Genomic DNA, 19,494 nt, shown 5'->3' on the forward strand with positions numbered 1-19,494 from the left:
TAATTGTGATGTGTTTGTTCGCATTAAGAAAATCTGTTGCTGCACAGGTGAGGTAGTATTTGAAGCACTCAAAAGTTCATGTCAGTGTTTCGGTTCATTTGATTTTTTTTTCTTTTTCTTTTTCTTTTTTTTTTTTTTTCTTCTTATTTCACTTTTTTCTCTTTTCTTTTTCTTTATTGCTTTGTTTCATTTTTTTTTTTGTTTTATTCTTTTTTTATTTTAGCTTTTAAAGGGGTGTCTGTGGCCTTGCTGCTTACTTGCCTGGCCATATTTAGTCTGCATACTAATTGTTAGTTGGCCCCGTTGAATCTTACTCTATGCTGTTGGTACTTCTGGTATGATTTTCTGGTTTTGTCCACCTGGTTGTGTTTTAATATTTTAATTCTGACGGGGCCGGATTTTAATCCCATGCACTAAATTTTAGTCTGCAGACTAAAAGTAATCCGCGGATTATTTATTTTTTTGCAAAATTCCCCCACTGGAAACTATCTAAAAGAATGTTACATTCTCTTAGCTTAGTCAAGGGAGTTCACAGCTACTGGTGAGTTCTGCCAACTTCGTGTTCTCAATACCTAGACATAATAGACCCTGCTAACTCCTTTGCATATTTGGCTCCGTTTTGCCTAGGTGTTGGTGTTCATTATTCTGCATGTCACCTGTAACTGTGACTGTCCCTTACTTGTTTTGTTTATTGTATACATTTTTGTTTAGCTTTTGGTGGGTGAATTGGGCATATTCGCAGATGAAGCTGTGTTGAATTTGTACTCAAAGATAAAGGATTTTTTCAGTGAGTTTTTGCAAAAAGGACAGAATGCTCTATATTTGTTAATTTTTCTAAGTCATGGGTGCAAGGGTATGAGGGGGCAAAGCCCACAATAGAAAAACGTAAGTTTATACCCGCACTCCTGAGGTGATTGATCTGTCAGTTTCCTGAAGAGTCCTCATACAATGAGACTGTCAGTAAATATCTTCTAGCAGGGAAGTCAATCCAAAAAAGGAGAATAATCCGCGGTGGCCTGATTCTTTGTTAGCTCACACAAATTAAAGTATCTGGCTTGAAGTTTACAGTAATATAAATTAAATATACTTAATATTTCTCTCTCATGACCAATAATTTAGCAAAAAAATGTTTATACTGTGTAACTGAGACAAAATAACTATGAAATTTTAGCATATTGGGAAGGTACATTTTTAAAAGCAGGCCACTGTGCCCCTCCCAGCCGTGTCTGTGGTGTTGACCCAGGCCATGGAAAGCCACTTTACTTTGAGAACTTTACTTCTAGATTTCATTTTGATTTTAACTTATTTTGGTTTTGTATTTTTTTAATGAACACACTGGCATTGGAACATAATAATTAAAAAAAAAAATGTTTCTTTACTGTGCCTCACCATTGCACAAATTTAAAAAAAACATTTTTGCATACACTTGTGGTAAAATAATTTTTAAAATTTGGACTTGCTACTATGGAGACGAGTGCTTACGTTTATAACTGTATAAACATTTTCTATGTCCCTACACCATGGATTTCTTATAACATTGGATATATTTTTCCTTGCTGGACTATTCTCTTTTGCATTGACTTCCCCTGTTTGGATTATTTCACTGCATTATCACCTTTAGGACTCATCAGGAACAGGACATTTCACCCCAGGAGTACGGGTATGTATTTTTTTTTTTTTTTAACTTTAGGTCAGTTTTTATAACACTAGGGAAAATGTTTCTTGGAAAAGCTGAGAACTGTTGGTTCTTGAAATGTGCTAATGAAAACAGTGCAGGGATTTGGTTTCTGGTTTTGTACTGTATAATACAGATTTCCACGTAGTATAATTCGCTTATCAGTATCCATTGACATCTAGGTGGAAATTTATGAATTTTAATTATTCTTACATGCAGCCAAGGGTCTGTACTTTATTTCAGTGGTTAAGGAACAAGGTAGAAGCAGAAGCTTGGTTAGAGACCATATTTCAGTAGCTGTTCCTTCCTGTCTTTACAACAGCTAGTGTCTAGTCGGGACTATTCATTTTGGAAGATGCATGCTACCATGCCCCATATTATGGTCAGACTAGGTTTTTGATTCACATAACTTTCCACTTAACCTTTATCCACAGAGTACTTAGCTAAAACTTTTCTCATGAGTACTCTCTTAAGGATTTAAAGTAAATGAGTATGTTTTTAAAAGGCAGATCTTCAAAAAAAAAAAAAATCTATTCTAGTAAAGACTTTTGGCATAGATTATTTTTAACTCTGGTACCTTAAATTAGGATTTCTTCACAAAATAAGTGGGTTTTTTTTTTCCTTAGTACACAAATGATAGGTGGTTCCTTGTAGCCAGTAAAATACCAAAAAAGATACCAGGAATGGATTTTTTTTTAAATAGTCCAAACTAAGTTCATAACTCTAAATTAAGACTTAACAGAAAAACCCTTCATAGCTCTAGCATGGTTTAGGGTCCTTGTTTCGTTTTGTGTTTGAGACAGAGCCTCACTATGTGTCCTAACTGGCTTCATACTCACTGTGTAGCCCAGGCTGGCCTCAAAGTCATAGACATCTGCCTGCCTCTGCCACCCAAGTGCTGAGGTTAAAGGTGCACACCACCTTGCACAGTCAAGTATGAACTTGTAGGTTTAAACAGTTCACTGTCTATGTCCTCTGTGCTTGAATTTTAGCCGGAGTTATTTTTACATTTAAGTGCTAACTTAAGTCTACTTACCTAATAACCATAATCGGTACCAAGACATTTTAGATTAGTTAGCAAATAAATCCATATATTGTCAGATAGATATAAACTGCCAATAATTTTAATATTTTTCTCATTGTTTTGAATCACAGTCTCAGTATGTAGCTCAGGTTGTCCTGGAAGTCAACATGTACCCCAGGCTGACCTTGAATTCATAAAGAGCTACCTGCCTCTGCCTCCCGAGTGCTGGTATCAAAAGTGTGTGCCACTATACATGGCTAACTTTGATGGTTTTAAATTTTTACTGTTTTGTTTTCTGCATTGTGGATTTGATTGGCACTTGGAAACAAGAGAGAGGGAAGTGATGGCGAAATGAAATGTTTTAAATTGTACTTACCTTGGCTAAGGCAAATTATAGTACTCAAAAACATAAAGACAAGGAGGTTTTGACCTTGCACAGGACTTTCTAAAATAGCCAATAAATGGACCAAGCCTTAAAGTAAATTCTTAAGATTAAATTCTTAAGAATCCTCTCAAGTCACTGTGTCAATTTCTCCATAATAAGCAGTAGTTTTTTTTAAGGGAAAGAAAAACAACCCATCCAGGTACCAGCATTCTGTAGAAAGTACTCAAGAGTTTCCTGACTATGAATGAGCCCTGTAATGATATGGAGTTGTCCTGTCTGCAGCCCCAGTGCTCACTGTGGACACCCTTCCATGCCCATCGCCATTTGCACGCCTCCTGTCCATTGTCACCAGCCCCACCCCTGTTCTGGTTATCCCTTCTTCCCATCTAAGGCTATGCTTTATTTTCTTAGATGTCAAAGGTTCAGTGTCCCATCTGGTGTGTTTGAATTCCCCCTTCTGTTTTTAACTAGCTGTCTTTAGAACAAAGTCTATACATCATTATATGTATATCAGTATAAGACACAGTGAGTATAAAGTTATGTGTTCTTTTAAGCAAAATAGATTAATTGTATTGTTTCAATTTGGACTTCAGTTGACCTTTCTGAGATTAATGGCTCTTACTGAAAAACTAAGTTTTCCTTGACCAGTTAAAAACTCTGAACTATTCACCAAGAGAAACCCAGGTGTGAATGGTCTGTCTAGCTATGTATGGGTCTAGGTATTCTAGAACCCTTGAATAATAAAAGGCTCTGCATCAAAATTACACGGAGCCATTGACATTTTAATAACTAAAACTACTTCTTTTTCTTTTTAAAACCACTGAAAGTGCTGTCCCTTGTCAAGAATTGTTCTACCTAAAAGAAAACCAGAGGCAGTCTCCTGTTTCCTGCCATAGCAGTAAAAACTTTAATTACAGAAGTTCTTCTAGTTGTGCTTGTCTCCCGATCTCAGCTTTTATGTGCCTATAATAATCTATAGGCATGCTTAATTAATTATGCTACTTTGTACTTAAGAGGTAGGTTTTTCTCTGAGCTTTTCTTGCATAGTTTTTGATTAGCAAGCAGTTTGCCCCGCTGTGGTATATCACATGCAGTTAACTCTTTGATTCTAGATTTTGTAACCATGCTTTTTATATGGTGAGATTTTATATGATTAATATTCAGTATCAAAGGATTGTTTGATTTGGTTCTTAAAACAGAGCCTAATCTTTCTGCTGCTTTGTCCTTTCAGGTCTTCCGGCCCCGAACTCCACCAGAGGCAATTGCACTGTGCAGCCGTCTGCTGGAGTACACACCAACCGCCCGGCTAACACCACTGGAAGCTTGTGCACATTCATTTTTCGATGAATTGCGGGACCCAAATGTCAAACTACCAAATGGGCGAGACACACCTGCACTCTTCAACTTTACCACTCAAGGTAATTCCAGACATTTCATTTTTAACTGTTGAGTGAGATGTCCTCCATAAGTCTGCAGCATTTGAGCATTTGGTCCCCAGCTGGAGGCTGTTTGAGGAGGGTTAAGAAGTATGGCCTTACTGCAGAACTGTGTTGCTCGGGGTGGGCTTTGACTCTCCATGTCCCGTGTGCTTGGTTTGAGATCTCCCTTCCTGCTCCAACCACCTGCCACCTCCCCTCCACTATCATGGACTCTAATTAATTTTTTTGAACAATACACCCAAAATAAACTCTTTTTCCTATAAGTTGCTGTGGTCATGATGTGTTGTCACAGCAGTATACAAGTAACTAAGCTGCTGGTGGATGGATGTGAAGTGACTTTGTTAGTAATAACCCCTGGATTAAAGCAGTCACAGTAAGTACCCATGGAAGTTCAGAAGAGCCTATACTTTGTTATACCAATCATTGTGTGGTTTTGAACAGTAGTGAGAAATGAAAGTTTGTGAACAGTCCTGGTTTGACCCTTTTTGTCCAGATTTTTGTAAATTTGGGCACATGAGAAATATATAGTGATTTAAGAAAGTTAGATTAATAAGACTAAGCAATAGTGTAGCTTAGATTTGAATCTAAAAGGTAGACTATTAATATTTCTTGATTTCTAGCATTTATAGCAGGTTTTTAAAACCTAGAGATGACTTTTGCCTATTGTCCTAATTCTATTTGCTGTTGAGAGATGCCATGACCACAGAACTCTTATTAAAGAAAGCACTTAATTGGGCTTGCTTATAGTCCCAGAGGTTGAGTGCATCCTGAAAGCCAGCATGGTAACACATGGCAGACATGGTGCTGGAAAAGCTGCTGAGAGGTCTACATTCTGATCCACAGGCAGCAGGGAGACTTAGGAAACCTCAGAGTGACACATTTCCTCCAGCAAGGCCACACCTCCTTATCATCCTCAAGTAATTCTTACTGATGATGACTAAGCATTCAAATACATGAGCCTGTGGGGGACATTCTTAGTTAAACCACACCTATATTTCTCTAAACTCAATTATTTTATTTAAAAACAAACAAATAAACAAAAAAATAAGGCATGTAAGAACAATAGACAACGAAGTTCCCATCCCCCTGGAGTGGGCCCCGCAGCTGCTGCTGCTGCTGCTAAATAAATAGTAAAGGGAGACTGAGTGCACTGGTGGATCGGTAGCTTCTAGCGAATCCAGAGAGAGCCATCATCTTCCACTGCTGAGTAAGATAAGACTCCATGTCAGTCTTCCATTGTCTTACTCCTCCTCTAATAGGATCGCCTCCCACCCCCACCAACTAAACACAAAACAAGAGAAGGAAGGAGTGAGTGTACTGATTGACTAAATGTTAAGGATTAGTCAGGCTAGGAAATATACATGGGAGTTTGGGGAGCCTTCTGTGACTGAGAAAGAGACATTTCTTTTATTGAGTGTGGAGGGTGCATTCTAAAACACCTACCCATGTTACCACAACTTCCATTTTCCAGGCTCTATCATTCAAATGTTTCTTTGAATATTCTACCTTCACTCATTAGTGTTCTGCTTAACATAAGGTAGTCAGGATCCCAAACATTTCAGAGTTTTGGATCGGCTTTATCAGTCTCGGGACATCTGAATACGCTTTTAAACATGGTTTAAAAACCCCTCAGCAACAAAACACCCATGGAAGGGGTTACAGAGACAAAGTTTGGAGCTGAGACGAAAGGATGGACCATCCAAAAACTACCCCACCTTGCCGGGTGTGGTGGCGCACGCCTTTAATCCCAGCACTTGGGAGGCAGAGGCAGGCGGATTTCTGAGTTCGAGGCCAGCCTGGTCTACAGAGTGAGTTCCAGGACAGCCAGGGCTACACAGAGAAACCCTGTCTCGAAAACCAAAAAAAAAAAAAAAAAATACCCCACCCAGGGGTCCTTCCCATAATCAGCCACCAAACGCAGACACTATTGCATACGCCAGCAAGATTTTGCTGAAAGGACCCTGATATAGCTGTCTCTTGTGAGGCTATGCCAGTGCCTGGTAAATACAGAAGTGGATGCTCACAGTCTGCTATTGGATGGAACACAGGGTGCCCAATAGAGGAGCTAGAGAAAGTACCCAAGGTGCTGAAGGGGTCTGCAACCCTATAGGTGGAACAACAATATGAACTAACCAGTACCCCCCAGAGCTCATGTCTCTAGCTGCATAATTAGTCAGCCATCATTGGGAAGAGAGGCCCTTTGGTCTTGCAAACTTTATATGCCCCAGTACAGGGGAACACCAGGGCCAAGAAGTGGGAGTGGGTGGATAGGGGAGCAGGCAGGGGGTATAGGGGACTTTGGGGGTAGCATTAGAAATGTAAATGAAGTAAATACCTAATAAAAATTGGAAAAAAAACATTTTTAAATAAAATAAAACCCTCAGCACAGATGGTGATCACATAATGTTGACAGTCATAAGCTAAGCCATACAGGCCATTACTATTCACTCAAATCTTACACGTTTATCTCATGCATCCCTCCACATCCAATTTATAATAATCCAAATACATAGGAGAAATATTCATTTTCAAATAAAGGAAATGTCTCTTTGTTGGTTAGAGAAGGTTCCTCACTGCCGTTGTGTATCATATAAAGAGAGTAAACATTTGTCCTGATTACAAAGTTGAAAAGGATAGTAAAAACTTAGAGCAGCTGCACAGATAGAATGAATAATATTACTGATGGGTCAGAGTCCAGTTAACTTAGGAACAAGATGTTTTCTGTGAGTCCACCCTGTGCCTGGCAGTATCTGTGGAAACTGTAGTTTAGGTGTTACTGACAGGGCAGCTGCAGTTTGACAAAAGGCTAAGCTACAATGTTGATAGACCTCTATCTTAGTTTAATTAACAAAGGAAAAGTTATTGGCATTTAGCATATCTTCTTCAGTGTGTGTGTGTGAGTGTGTGTGTGTGTGTGTGTGTGAAGTGAAATACCACTTAAACTTTTTATTTGATTAGATTTCAGAACTCAGACTTACGTTTCATTGTTCTCATATGCTGTTTTGAAGTAATTCACTTGATTACTCACTGGTGAAAATCTTTTAGTATTACTAATGAAGTAAAATTTTAAAGTTACCAATTCAATAGATGCCTGAGGGTTTTTTTCCTTTAAAAACTGACATGAAATTTATGTAGGATAACTTTTTTAAAAGGTAAACAGTGTAGTGTCATTTGTATAGTCCTGGTGCTATGCGCTAAAACCTTTATCAACTTCCAAAACATTTTCTTTGCTCCTGAAATCATGTCCCATTAAGCATGAATTTCCCATTAGTCACTCCGCCCCTAGAAGCAGCCATAGAGTTACCCATTTGGGATATTTTATATAAATGGAATTCTGTAATGTGTGATCTGACTTCATTCACCCAACCTATTTTCATCCATAGAACATGTATCAATACGTCATTCCTTCTAGTGGATTCCATTGTGCGCTGTGCGTTCCATTGTACATTGTGTACTGTGATTTACTTAGGCATTCATCTGTGACAGACTTTTGGGTACCGTTGCAATGGTTTATATGCAGGTGCTTGTTTGAATAATTGGTATACTACTCAGTCACATGATAATTCTGTTTGGAGAAACGAGCACACCGTTTTCACAGATGAACATCTTACTTCTTTACCAGCAGGGTAAAGAGCTCTAATTCCTCCACGCCAAGTTAGCACTTGTCTTTTGCTTTCAGTCGTCTTCCTGATGCATGTGATGATACCTTGACCTGTTTATTGCACTGTAGTGAGTCAAAATTCAGTAAGTTACTACCTGTGTGCCATGTCCTTCATAGCCTTGGGGCCCTGGACCCAATGAGGATATTGAGGTGATGAAGAAAGAACAGACAGATGGAAACATGGACGGGATCTGAGGTCAGGGGTTCTGGGCTCTTGGCTGGAACAGTTCAGCACTCTTGAAGCTCAGAGTGTTTCTTGTGTAGTGGACAGAGAGAAATGGGGTTATTACATGCCCCTGGACAAGGGGGTGGGGTTACTCCCTACAGATAACAAGAAGGCAGGACCAAGCAGACAGTTTGGCTAATCTTGGTAACACCAGAAAAGACTTCAGGACACAGACATCCAGGGAGAGAAAGCACTGGTGGGCATTTTCTGTACACACTATCAACACTTGGACCTAGACCAGAAGGGAAAGCTTTGTCACTTTCTTGTGAGCTTCATCATGAGGGGTGGGGAGTCTTTGCCATTCTTGAGGCTATGGGTTCCTTGACATGGGCAGCTCTTGTCAACAGCACATTCACTCAGGGCTTTACACACTCAGGGCTTCCTTCACTACCTGTATTTGTGCTCTTGTGAACTACAACCATAATCGAGAGAGAGAGAGAGGGGGGGGAGGAGAGAGAGAGGAGAGAGAGAGAGGAGAGAGAGGAGAGGGGGAGAGAGAGAGGAGAGAGAGGGGGGNGGGGAGGGGAAGAAAGGGGGAAGGGGAGGGGAGGAGAGAAAGGAGGAAGGGAGGAAGGAAGGGAGGAAGGAAGGAAGGAAGGAAGGAAGGAAGGAAGGAAGGAAGGAAGGAAGGAAGGAAGGAAGGAAGGAAGGGAGGGAAAAAAGGGAGGAAGGGAAAAAAGGGAGGAAGGGAAAAAAAGAAAGGAAGGCTTTATACTTTTAGACTATGGCCTTGAAACTACTGAAGGTCTTTTAGAAGTGGGTCCTTTAGATTCCATTATCTAGTAGAATCAGCTGCCCTTGATAATTTTCAACCTTGGTCTGAGAATATAACTCAGCCAGTATGCTGCTCGACATATGTGAATGAGGACCTAAGTCTGATACCCAGAGACCCCTCCCCCCCCAAAAAAAAAAACCCTAAAACTATATCTAGTCAAGTGGACCTACAAATATATCCTGGGAATCATTTTTCATCAGGCCAAATATATAAAGAAAGACAAGATTAGGGATGCATGCTTGTAATCCCAAAGGCGAAATGGCACTCACATGTATGTTCATATTACAGCTGCGCGCGCGCACACACACACACACAAATCCTGGAGTTATAATGCTTCGCTCCGGTGCTCATGTTTTAAAATAAAGTCTCAATTCAAGAAGACTAGTATAGTATAAGCTTTTTAACCTTATGCATACTTAATATTCACATTTTTAAAAAAGAATGAGTATTTTATTTTGGTATTGAAAGCCATTTTATTTGCCTGTATATCACATACAAGCACAATTCTGCATGGTCTTAATATGGATATGTTTTTCATGATGTAAAGAACATATGTCCTAGTTTTCTTTCCATTTACTGTGAAAAAGTACCCGACAGAGGCAGTGCTAAGGAAGAACGGGTTGGATTGACTCACAACTCCAGGTCCTCATCGCAGGGAGGCCAGGGTGTGAGGGACTTGAAGCAGCAGTCATATCTCCAGTCTGTGTCAGAGAGAGCAAATGCATGCACACCTTCTGCCTAGTTCACTACAACCCTAACATAGTCCAAGACTTAAACCGGGAGAGTGCTACACACTTCTAAACCGGGTCTTCTCAGATCAGTTTACATAAATAATGCCTCAGTTATAACCACAGCTCTACCTCATCTAGACTGTCTCTCTCCAAGAACCTCTTCCCTATGTGATGCTAAATTATATCAAGTTGACAGTTAAAACTAGTCATTACACATGTGTATTTGGACATATGGATAGATAAATCAGAGGCAGATATTTTGTGATTCTCTGAGTATCAGAGAAAATTGTAGTAGTTAGAAAACCTTTTTATCTATTCAAGTGGACTCTAGATATATTCTGGGAATCATTTTTCATGAGACTAAAAATATATTAAGGTGCATTCGTGAGAGTAAACTTCCTGTAAGTGAACTGTTACAGAGCAAGAGTAATTTGTAAATCTAACAGTGATTTCTTGAGCAGTATTTCTGCATAAGGACATGAAATTACTGGGTGCTGTTCTATTTGATATTCTGTATTCTATTGGAGCAGTGTTTCCAGATGGTGATCTTGTTTTGTAAAGGAAAGATACAAAGATACACATCTTGGGGATACACACACTGTGTGTGTGTGTGTGTGTGTGTGTGTGTGTGTGTGTGTGTGTGTACATACATATATGTCTCAGCTATATGGAATAATCATATATATATAAACTTTAAATACAGTTTTAAGATGCATGCAGAGATTTTTAAAAGCAGTGGGTAACTAGCGGATGATTAGAACAGAACTATGGTTCAAGAGGTTAAAGAAGGAAACCTAGTTAGCACCTGGATATGTGTATAGTAGAGTGTCTGGATAACCGAGGCCTAGTCAGCCCCTGGATGTGTGTATAGTAGAGTGTGTTTGCTGCAGGGATTGTGAATAAGTAGCAGGCTCCTGCTGGTAACAGTATAAATGACTTCTCCACTCCCCAAACAAACTCTCAGTGACATCTTGCTCTATACCTCCTCTCCAAATAAAGAGAAGCCCTGGGCTTCCTGTGAGAGGTGCTCATTGAGTCTTTGAATGAGTGATACAGCCTTACTTTACATAAATACAGCCATTTTCCTTTAATGTAATATATATTTATTGGGCATTTCTGACTTGCCTCTGATTGCTGTGGCCGTTAAAAACAAAGCATAGAAGACACTTCATTGTGAAATCTGTAGTGTGTCACAGAGTGTCCCACAGTATATTTCTTGTCCGTACATCTTTACTTGAAAATGTTGATTGCAATGAGTCATTGGTCTGGTTGGGAGCTCTAACTTGTGTGACACCAGCAATATTGCATCCATATCAGGTTTCCCTGGTAACCCTGTGGTTGTTCTGTGTCATGGAGATCCTGCAGCTCTGAATCCGTAGAACCCACTCTTTTCACACATCTCCGCAGTTCGAAAATGATATGCATTTTGGGGTGGGGCAGTTCAGAGCCCTGGATCTGGACCTGTTACAGTGCCTGGCTTCAAGTGAGCCAGCATAGCATCTTCTTGAAGCTCAGTGGGAGCAGCACACAGCTCTTATACCCTCCCTGAAAGGGCACAGCTTCTCAGGAAAGACTTCTGTTTAACTAAGTGTTCTCACTCGACAAACAGACTTGTTTTTTCTGCATTTAAAACCTTTTTTTTTTCCCCCTTCCATTAATTTTTCATGAATCTTGGTATCAGTTCATCGCTTTTCTTAGCTAGAATGTGCTCTTATTTAGAACCTTCATTTAGTACAAAATTAGTATTTAGTTGCCGATCTATAAATAAACCACTATTGGCAAAGGTTTTGACCCTCAAATATTTTTAAATTCTTGTATCAGAACACTTTGCTTTCTAGCAACTTGGGGAAAGAAGTTTACAGGGGAGTAAAGGGAACCCTCAAACTACTTAATGGGCTTGGGGTTTCCTTTATTTCTCAGCTTCTCAGTTAATGCCATACATTTAAATTTGTCAAGATGGTACTGTAGTTCAGAGGGTAGTGTGTTCCTGTAGATAGTGTGAGCACACACTTAGAGGGATGGAAAGGAAACTCACAGATTATATGGTAGAGTATCAGGCAGGACAAACCCTCCCCAGCAAACTGGAAGGGCAGTCATGCCTCTTGAAAGCAACACTAGGTGCATAAGCAAACTCCGCCCACTTACCTTAAGGAGTATAAAACGGGGTAAAAGCATTTCTGTGTTCACTGCTCCTGTCTGTCCCTTTCTTGGCTGCTTTCTATTCATCTGCCCGTTTCTGTTTGCTGTTGCTCGTAAGTTCTGCCCTCGACTGCCCTCGAACACTTAGGTGCTACAGAATGACAGGACGTTGGAGGAAGGATGTATGTACGCACATCCTCAGGCTTCTCACTGCTACCTTTGCCCAAGATAAATTTAGTTCTTAACATTTATCAGCCCTGTGTCACGTGACTGTCCACGTCCTCTCTGACTTGATTTTTAGCTCATTGGTGCAGTTTATAAACTGGTGTTTTAATATCATGCCTTTTATGCTTACCTATAAAGGGATTTCAGGTAGAGGGTGGAGCATGAATCTGATGTCTGTCTGTTTCCCTAGAACTGTCAAGTAACCCCCCTCTGGCCACCATCCTTATCCCTCCTCATGCTCGGATTCAAGCAGCTGCTTCACCGCCTGCCAACGCCACAGCAGCCTCAGGTGAGTACAGTGGGGCCTTTTGGTCTGTTTCTCTAACGTGCTGATTTTCAAAGGACACCATTATCTCTGTTTCCTGTACTATGAATGTTCAATTCCCTTTAAGTATCAAAACCAGATAGTACCCAAATGAGTGAAAGAGAATAAAATACTGCTTTCCATTTAAAGCGTACAAAAAAGTAACCCAGAAATACTATAAACACACATACATATTTTATATATGAGGCATATCCTGGTTTCTTTCTTTCTTTTTTTAAAGTATGGAATAGAGTTTATTTAGGGCATGGGGAGGGGAGTTGAGGGGGGAGTAGAAAGAGAGAAAGGGCGGGGTGGGGGGTGGGAGAGGGGTAGAGGCCAACCAGAACACATGGAGAGAGACCAGGAAGAGGAATGAGGAACAAAAGGACAGAGAGGGAAGAGAGTAAGAGATGTCCTGGTTTCTTAGTATAAGATGTTTATAGGAAAAAACAGTCTTTACAAATGGAACATTGGAGAATACCTCACTTTAGTTCTAACTTCCAGATGTAAATTACATTAATACCCTAAAGAGGCTGATTTTAAGACAAATGGACATACGCTGATATAATCTTAAACCGTTGAAAGGGCTAAGAGTGCAGTGAAGATACATTGCATTTTGCATCAGAGCACCTTTGGGCTGTCTTCCTCCTCACTCCCCACCCCACCCCACTCCACCCAGAAAACAAAACAAGAAAATCTCATAAAGAGCCCAGGTTAAAGCTAGAGCCTAGAGTGAGTGTCTGGTCCCTGAGCCAGCTGCCTTGAAACTTAGGTGATAGAATAGGTGGTCATTGATAGGTAGTACTTCTCAGAAACCCCCAAGAAAACAAGCAAAACACTCCACCAAGTGGCAGGAGCTCCATTCTGCCACATTATCAGTTGCACTGAACTGAAAATGAATAAGGGCATTTCTGCCCCAGGAGATCAAACGTTTTGTCCCCTCTGTTGGGTGGTAAGGTCTCTCATCAGTGTGTAGGTTTTAGTGTTCAGAGTAAGGGTCAGACTTCACCTCCTCTTTTCTGGAAGGGTTCTGTGTCTCTTTAGTTTAAGTCTCTTTAAATATTGACAATTAAAGATTAAACGTTCATTCTATTCTGTCCTACCTTCTAGAAAGTCTGTTTTCTAATTCCTTCAAGTCATTGGACTTCGTTAGATGTATTAGTGTGCTGATCACTCACTCTGCAGAACGAGGAACAGTGTTCTAGAGTAATGTAGAAATCATTTTATGCCAAAATACGGGGTTTTTTTAATGTAAAAATAATAATTTTGGTGGGTCGTTTGTTTACTCCATAATCTCAGCACTCCTGACGCAGAGGTAGGTAGTTCTGAGGTTAGAGGCCAACCTCATCTACACTGCACTTTATGGATCAGCCAGAGCTATATAGTGAGACTCTAAAATAGACAAACAAGAAACAAGGGGTGGTTGGTTGGCTTTTTAATGCTGTTGCCTGTTTAGAACAAAGACAGAACGGTTAAATGAGCTATTAATAAACTTACCACACCACTGAGCACGTGTGTCAGATTGGTTGTTGTAATGTGAAGGAGACCTGAGAGCTGTACTGACTTATTTACTCAGTGAGCTAGTTTAGAGCCACTTTAGACCAGGCATGGTTATTCTGTGCCCTGAAGGCTGCAGGCGGTCCCAGGATAGCTATGATAGACCCATTTAGAGATGACAAGTTTATTCAGAGGTTGGACATCCCTGCTTTAGAATGTATGTAAAAATGAGAGTTATGGGCTAGAAAGATGACTCAGCAGGTAGAGTATCTACCTCCAAGCTGGTGACCTCAGTTCAATCCTAGGAAACCACATGATAGAAGGATGTGGGTTGTCCTCACCTCCACATGAACACACAAAAATACCAAAAAACGAAAACTAGTGGAGACTAGAAATTTTTAAATGATTTTTTAAAGATGTATTTATTTTCTGTAAATGTTTTGCTTGCATGTATATCTTTGTACCGTGTGCATGCCTTGTGACCAGAGGCCAGAAGAAAATGTTGGATTCACCTGAAACTGGAGTTATAGGTAGTTGTGAGTTGCCGTGTGGGTGCTGGGAATGGAACCCAGGTTCTCTGTAAGAATAAGTGCCCTTAACCGCTTAGCCATTTCTCTCCTAAAATAGATTTCCTAGTGTGAGATACTGAAATAATTAAGTGTATTTATAACTTGTGTTCTGGGACATATTGTATTCTTGGAAAGGAGCCAGTTATAACCTGGTCATATTGCATTGGTATAGATTATAACAGTTTACAAAATAAATTGTACTATACACATTTTTTTATAGTTGTAAAAAACCACCCGTCAAAGGAAAAACTGACATTGGACTTTGACCCTTAGAGTTTATGACAAGTTGAAGTAAATCAGGACAAGAAGAAGTTAATAGAGGAGAAAAAATTGAAATCAGAGTGGAGATAGAGAAATGCATTCTGGGTTACCAGAGAGCTTTCCTATATTGCTCTTAGCTCCCTAGTGGTGAAATCAACATTACCAGTGGGTAAGATTCCCATTTGTTGGTTGAATAAAAAATTAGTTGGTTCTGCAGTTTCTCCTTAGAGTCCTTAGACTTGGTGCTATCAGAAATGATCATCAGCGAAGATTTCTTCACTTTCAAACAGTAAGTGGAATGTTCTTTTAAATTAGAGATTATCGGTGTTGAGAACTTCCACCAAAACAGGCCTGGGCATGTTTTAGATGCCCTGGATGTGGTGGCACACACTGGTAATTCTAGCAGTTGGGAGGCTGAGGCAGGAGTTCAAGGCTAGAATGAACTCGTGAGTACCAGGCCACCAGCACTTACAAGCAAGACTTGATCTCCAACAAAGCAGTGTAACACCCACATATGTGGAAGACAGAGTCTGTCCGCTCCACAATAAGTGAGACCCCATCTGCACATAGGCAAAGCTTTCCTTGTAAGCCATTTCTGAGTCTCCTTCATGCTTCAAAGAAATAGACAGTTAATCTGCAAAGCTCTAGACTTGAATAATATCTGAACCTAAAAATATTTTAAATATTAAATTTCCAAGGTCAGAATTTCTAATCCTTCAACCTAAGTGATGCAGCATATAATAATCCAGCATGCCATGGGTTTAGTAAGTTAGAATGTGAACTTCCATGTTAAACAGTCATTGGACTTCTTGATTTAAGTCCCTGTAATAGAAACTTCAGTATCAAAAATAATTTAGTAATTTAGAGAATGAGTCACGAAGAAGCAAGTACTTGTCCTTAGCAGCCTGTCAGTCATCTAAAAAGGTTTAGGCATAGAAATGAATTCAGAACTAAGGCATAATCCTAAAATTAACATCTGACCTGTTAAAGCATTATGTCTACCCGTGCTCTGCACAGCACAGCTGTATTTGTCTAGAGCAAGCTTGTTGGGATACAGAGGCTTCTGGTGGCTGCCTCAGAAGTGGTCCTGTTTGTAGCCAGGTAGAAGAAAGATTGGGATTTTCCGGCTTTCCTCTAGGCCTGTGAGCAGAGCTCAATACTAAGTGCAGAAGCAGAAAAGCAAGACAAGACCATGATTATACTGACTGCTATGAAACAGACTGATGGCCAAAAACTATTCCTAGATCTTTAGGAATTCTTTTTTATTTTTTTTTAATTAGGTATTTACTTTATTTACATTTCAAGTATTGTCCCCTTTCCTGGCTTCCCCTCTCCCCTTCCCCTACTCACCAACCCACCCACTCCCTCTTCCTGTCCCTGGCATTCCCCTACACTGGGGCATAGAGCCTTCACAGGACCAAGGTCCTCTCCTCCCATTGATGACTGACTAGGCCATCCTCTGCTGCATATGCAGCTGGAGCCATGTGTCTCACCATGTGAACTCTTTGGTTGGTGGTTTAGTACCAGGGAGCTCTGGGGGTACTGGTTAGTTCATGTTGTTGTTCCTCCTATGGGGCTGCAGACCCCTTCAGCTTCTTGGGTCCTTACTCTAGCTCCTCCATTGGATACCTAGATCTTTATGAATTCTTTGTGTTGCTGCTTCTGAAAAAGCAAACGTCTTTACTTACCTGGATAGAGTCCTAAAATTCTATCAGTATTGTCTTGGGAAAATATAGTTATTTCTTTCTACAGAAACTGACTAATAAATTTTGTAGTCACAATGTCTCACCTTTTTTGAAAATGGTTGTGATAGTGTATCTGTTACATGAATGACGTAAATTGCTAAATGTATTGCTAAATGTAAATTTCTCTAAATTGCTTAATGTATTTTCATTACTTATTTCATCTGTTGTATTTAGTATTCAGGTTTAAAATTCACTGGAAAATGTTATAGTATAAAGCCATTAGAGTTCAAACTTTAAAGTCATTAATCCCAGCTTAGGGCTTTAACTTCCTAATACATTTAGTAGAAGAAGAAAAAGCCACTACATACAGAGACAGGGATCACATATATAACAACAAAGGCTCTAGTAACAGATTTCATAAACTGGACAATCAGTCTTCTGGAGATGATATGAATGAAATGTTTTGTTTTTAAATTAGAGAGTGTCAGTGTTGAACTTCTCCCCAAAACATCTCTAGTGTTTTTGTTTTGTTTTTGTTTTGTTTTGTTTTGTTTTAAATACATGTCTCGGAGCATTATAGTTGAGCATGGCTCTGTATGACATAAGAATCTTGAAAATTATATATAGAACTCTAGTCTGTCAATTTCAGGAATACGTATGTGTTAGAAGGATTTTTCTCAACCGCTTCAGAGGGTCATCTCTGTCCCTGTGTTTGGGAACCCTTTATCTGGGCCATCAGCTCATACACACACACTTTAGAGATTATATGACTGATTGAAGGTGGGGGGTAGGAGGTTGTCTTACACAGAGCATCTCTGTCTCTGTAGAGGATGCTGGTCTAAAGGATACAGATGATTTTTTTTTAGTAAGTATCTTGCTGTTGAGAATAACTTTAAAGCCACTGATTTCAGCTTAAAATTTTTCATTTACTGAGCAGAGATTATCCATCTCATGATTGATTGTGTTTGTTAAGAATTTATTCCAATATCTGGAACACACTACTGACAAAAGTGAGCAATTTTATTTTTCCATCACCCATTATAAAGTTGATGCCCCTCCCATTCTGAAAGTTATTTCTGTGTGTGTTGTTCTCTTCAGTAAGCCACACGAGATCATACTCAACCCGCCACACTCTTGAGGATAGTTCTCAGTACTGATGATTAAATTATGTCCTGGGTGTATTCTAAAATGACAAGGCAGTTGGTCTTCTATAACTTGCATATCACTTGCATACTTCATAAATATGCCTCTTCTATCTAAGCAAAGAAAATCTATCGAGGGGATAGATAGAAGGGCTACTAGAGACGGTTTGCTTTACCCGTTACTGATGAGGAACTAGGCAGGTCTTGCTGGAGCTTAGGCACCTCAGTGGAATTGCTCACTGCTTTTTTGCTTAGCAGTAAACTTACTTGATATAATAGTCATGTGTGAGCCAGAACAACAGCAAAGACCCTCAGGAAATACTTTATCCTGTCAACAAAATTCTCAGCCCCTTTCCAACTTAAAAAAAAAAAAAATAGTTCTATCAAAAACGGAAATTAAACTTGTTCTAATTTGTTTTGTTTGGGAGAGTTAAAGTCAGGGAAGTTTCTAGTGTGTTCAATGTCTACCAAATGAATTGTGTTTCAGATGTGTCTCTTGTACTGTGGGTTCTGAGGTTGAAGACATTTTAAGTGCATCTTGCTCTTTTTTCAAACTGAGTTATATTTATTAGAATTCTTGTCCTTTCCTGGTTGAAACCCTTTCTATGACAGAGGGAATCAAGGATGTTGATTAAGCTGTCTTCTCCATTGTCTCCCCTGGTCTGGGGGCTGAGCTTCTAGATGCTGCCTTGAAGGCTCTTGATATCTTCTGATCTAGACCGATTCTGGCCTGCCCTTAGATTATCTTGTTCAGTTCTTTGACTATGTGTGCCATCCTCTAAAGTGATGAACTCATTAGAGAAAACCCTTTTCATTGATTTTTCTCCCTTTTCTTTACAGTTAAGAGTATTTGCAGTGACTCGGTGAGAGTTACAGGGTAGTTGAATATTGTTTCTTCTCTGTTACTGCTTCTTTGAAAATTCTTGACTCAAGCTTACCTATTCTCTAAAGTTTTTGAAAACCTATTTTTGCTAGAGTCTATTTAATCTATGCTACATAGTCTCTTTGCTCTGATTTTTACAGTAAAATTCTTCTCATCTTGTACATCTCTAACCATTTCTTTCTAGTCGGGTAAGAATGGAGAAGAACAGTTCCTCTCACTGCCCATTTAGCAGTGTCTGTGTGTGTTCTGTTCACGGGCCACTGCTGCTTTTCATCCCTCTGGACTGTCTCTCCGGCTCCTGTGTAACATGTCGCCGTGTCTGCTGCAGTGTCTGCGGCCGTGTCTGCTCTGCTGCAGTGATTGCCCCTAGAGTCCTCACTGGATTTCTCTTCTTAATCCTGTCTTCCCTGTTTTTCTTTATCTTATCCCAAATGTATGTAGAATTTTAGAAACTTGCGTGACTTTTCTTTAAGCTTTTCTTCCCCCCTCCATTAGCGGTACATAGTTAACTTGGGGGTGTAGTATATTCAGTGTTCCTGCTTGCAGAGGTTATCACAGATTGTGTTGTTTTGTGACTTAGTCTGTCTATGAGTAGCCAGAAAGATGTGCTTTCCTTTTCAATGGGCTTATGCTACTTTGAGTGTGAAGGTAAACTACTATAGGCACATGCTGTATTTTTCTATTACTAAATAGTAATGGATTTCTAAGGCTTTGTGATAATTAATCTAGTTCATTCCTTACTTTTGAACACGAGAGATGTATTTTAAGGATTGTTTGGCCTTTTGTTGTTTTGCTCTTCTGAAAAGGGCTTTGAAAACTTACCTTTACATAAGGCCCTGCGTATTCTTTCAAATTAATTACTGTCTTAGTCAG

General features: G+C 39.7%; 1 protein-coding gene across 2 annotated transcripts in view; it reads left to right on the top strand.

Annotated features, from left to right (window-relative positions):
• The window catches only part of Gsk3b (glycogen synthase kinase 3 beta), a 156,048-nt gene that overhangs the window by 126,752 nt on the left and 9,802 nt on the right, over nucleotides 1-19,494 (top strand). Inside the window, exons 9-11 of one of the 2 annotated variants that reach the window (XM_021209355.2) lie at nucleotides 1,622-1,660; nucleotides 4,316-4,502; nucleotides 12,471-12,569. In XM_021209355.2, the coding sequence (XP_021065014.1) occupies nucleotides 1,622-1,660; nucleotides 4,316-4,502; nucleotides 12,471-12,569 (325 nt within the window). The remainder of the gene's footprint in view (nucleotides 1-1,621; nucleotides 1,661-4,315; nucleotides 4,503-12,470; nucleotides 12,570-19,494) is intronic. The other variant, XM_021209356.2, reaches the window with a different exon arrangement.

This window comes from Mus pahari, chromosome 12 (genome assembly GCF_900095145.1).
Source record: "Mus pahari chromosome 12, PAHARI_EIJ_v1.1, whole genome shotgun sequence".
In the NCBI taxonomy this organism is placed as follows: Eukaryota; Metazoa; Chordata; class Mammalia; order Rodentia; family Muridae; genus Mus; species Mus pahari.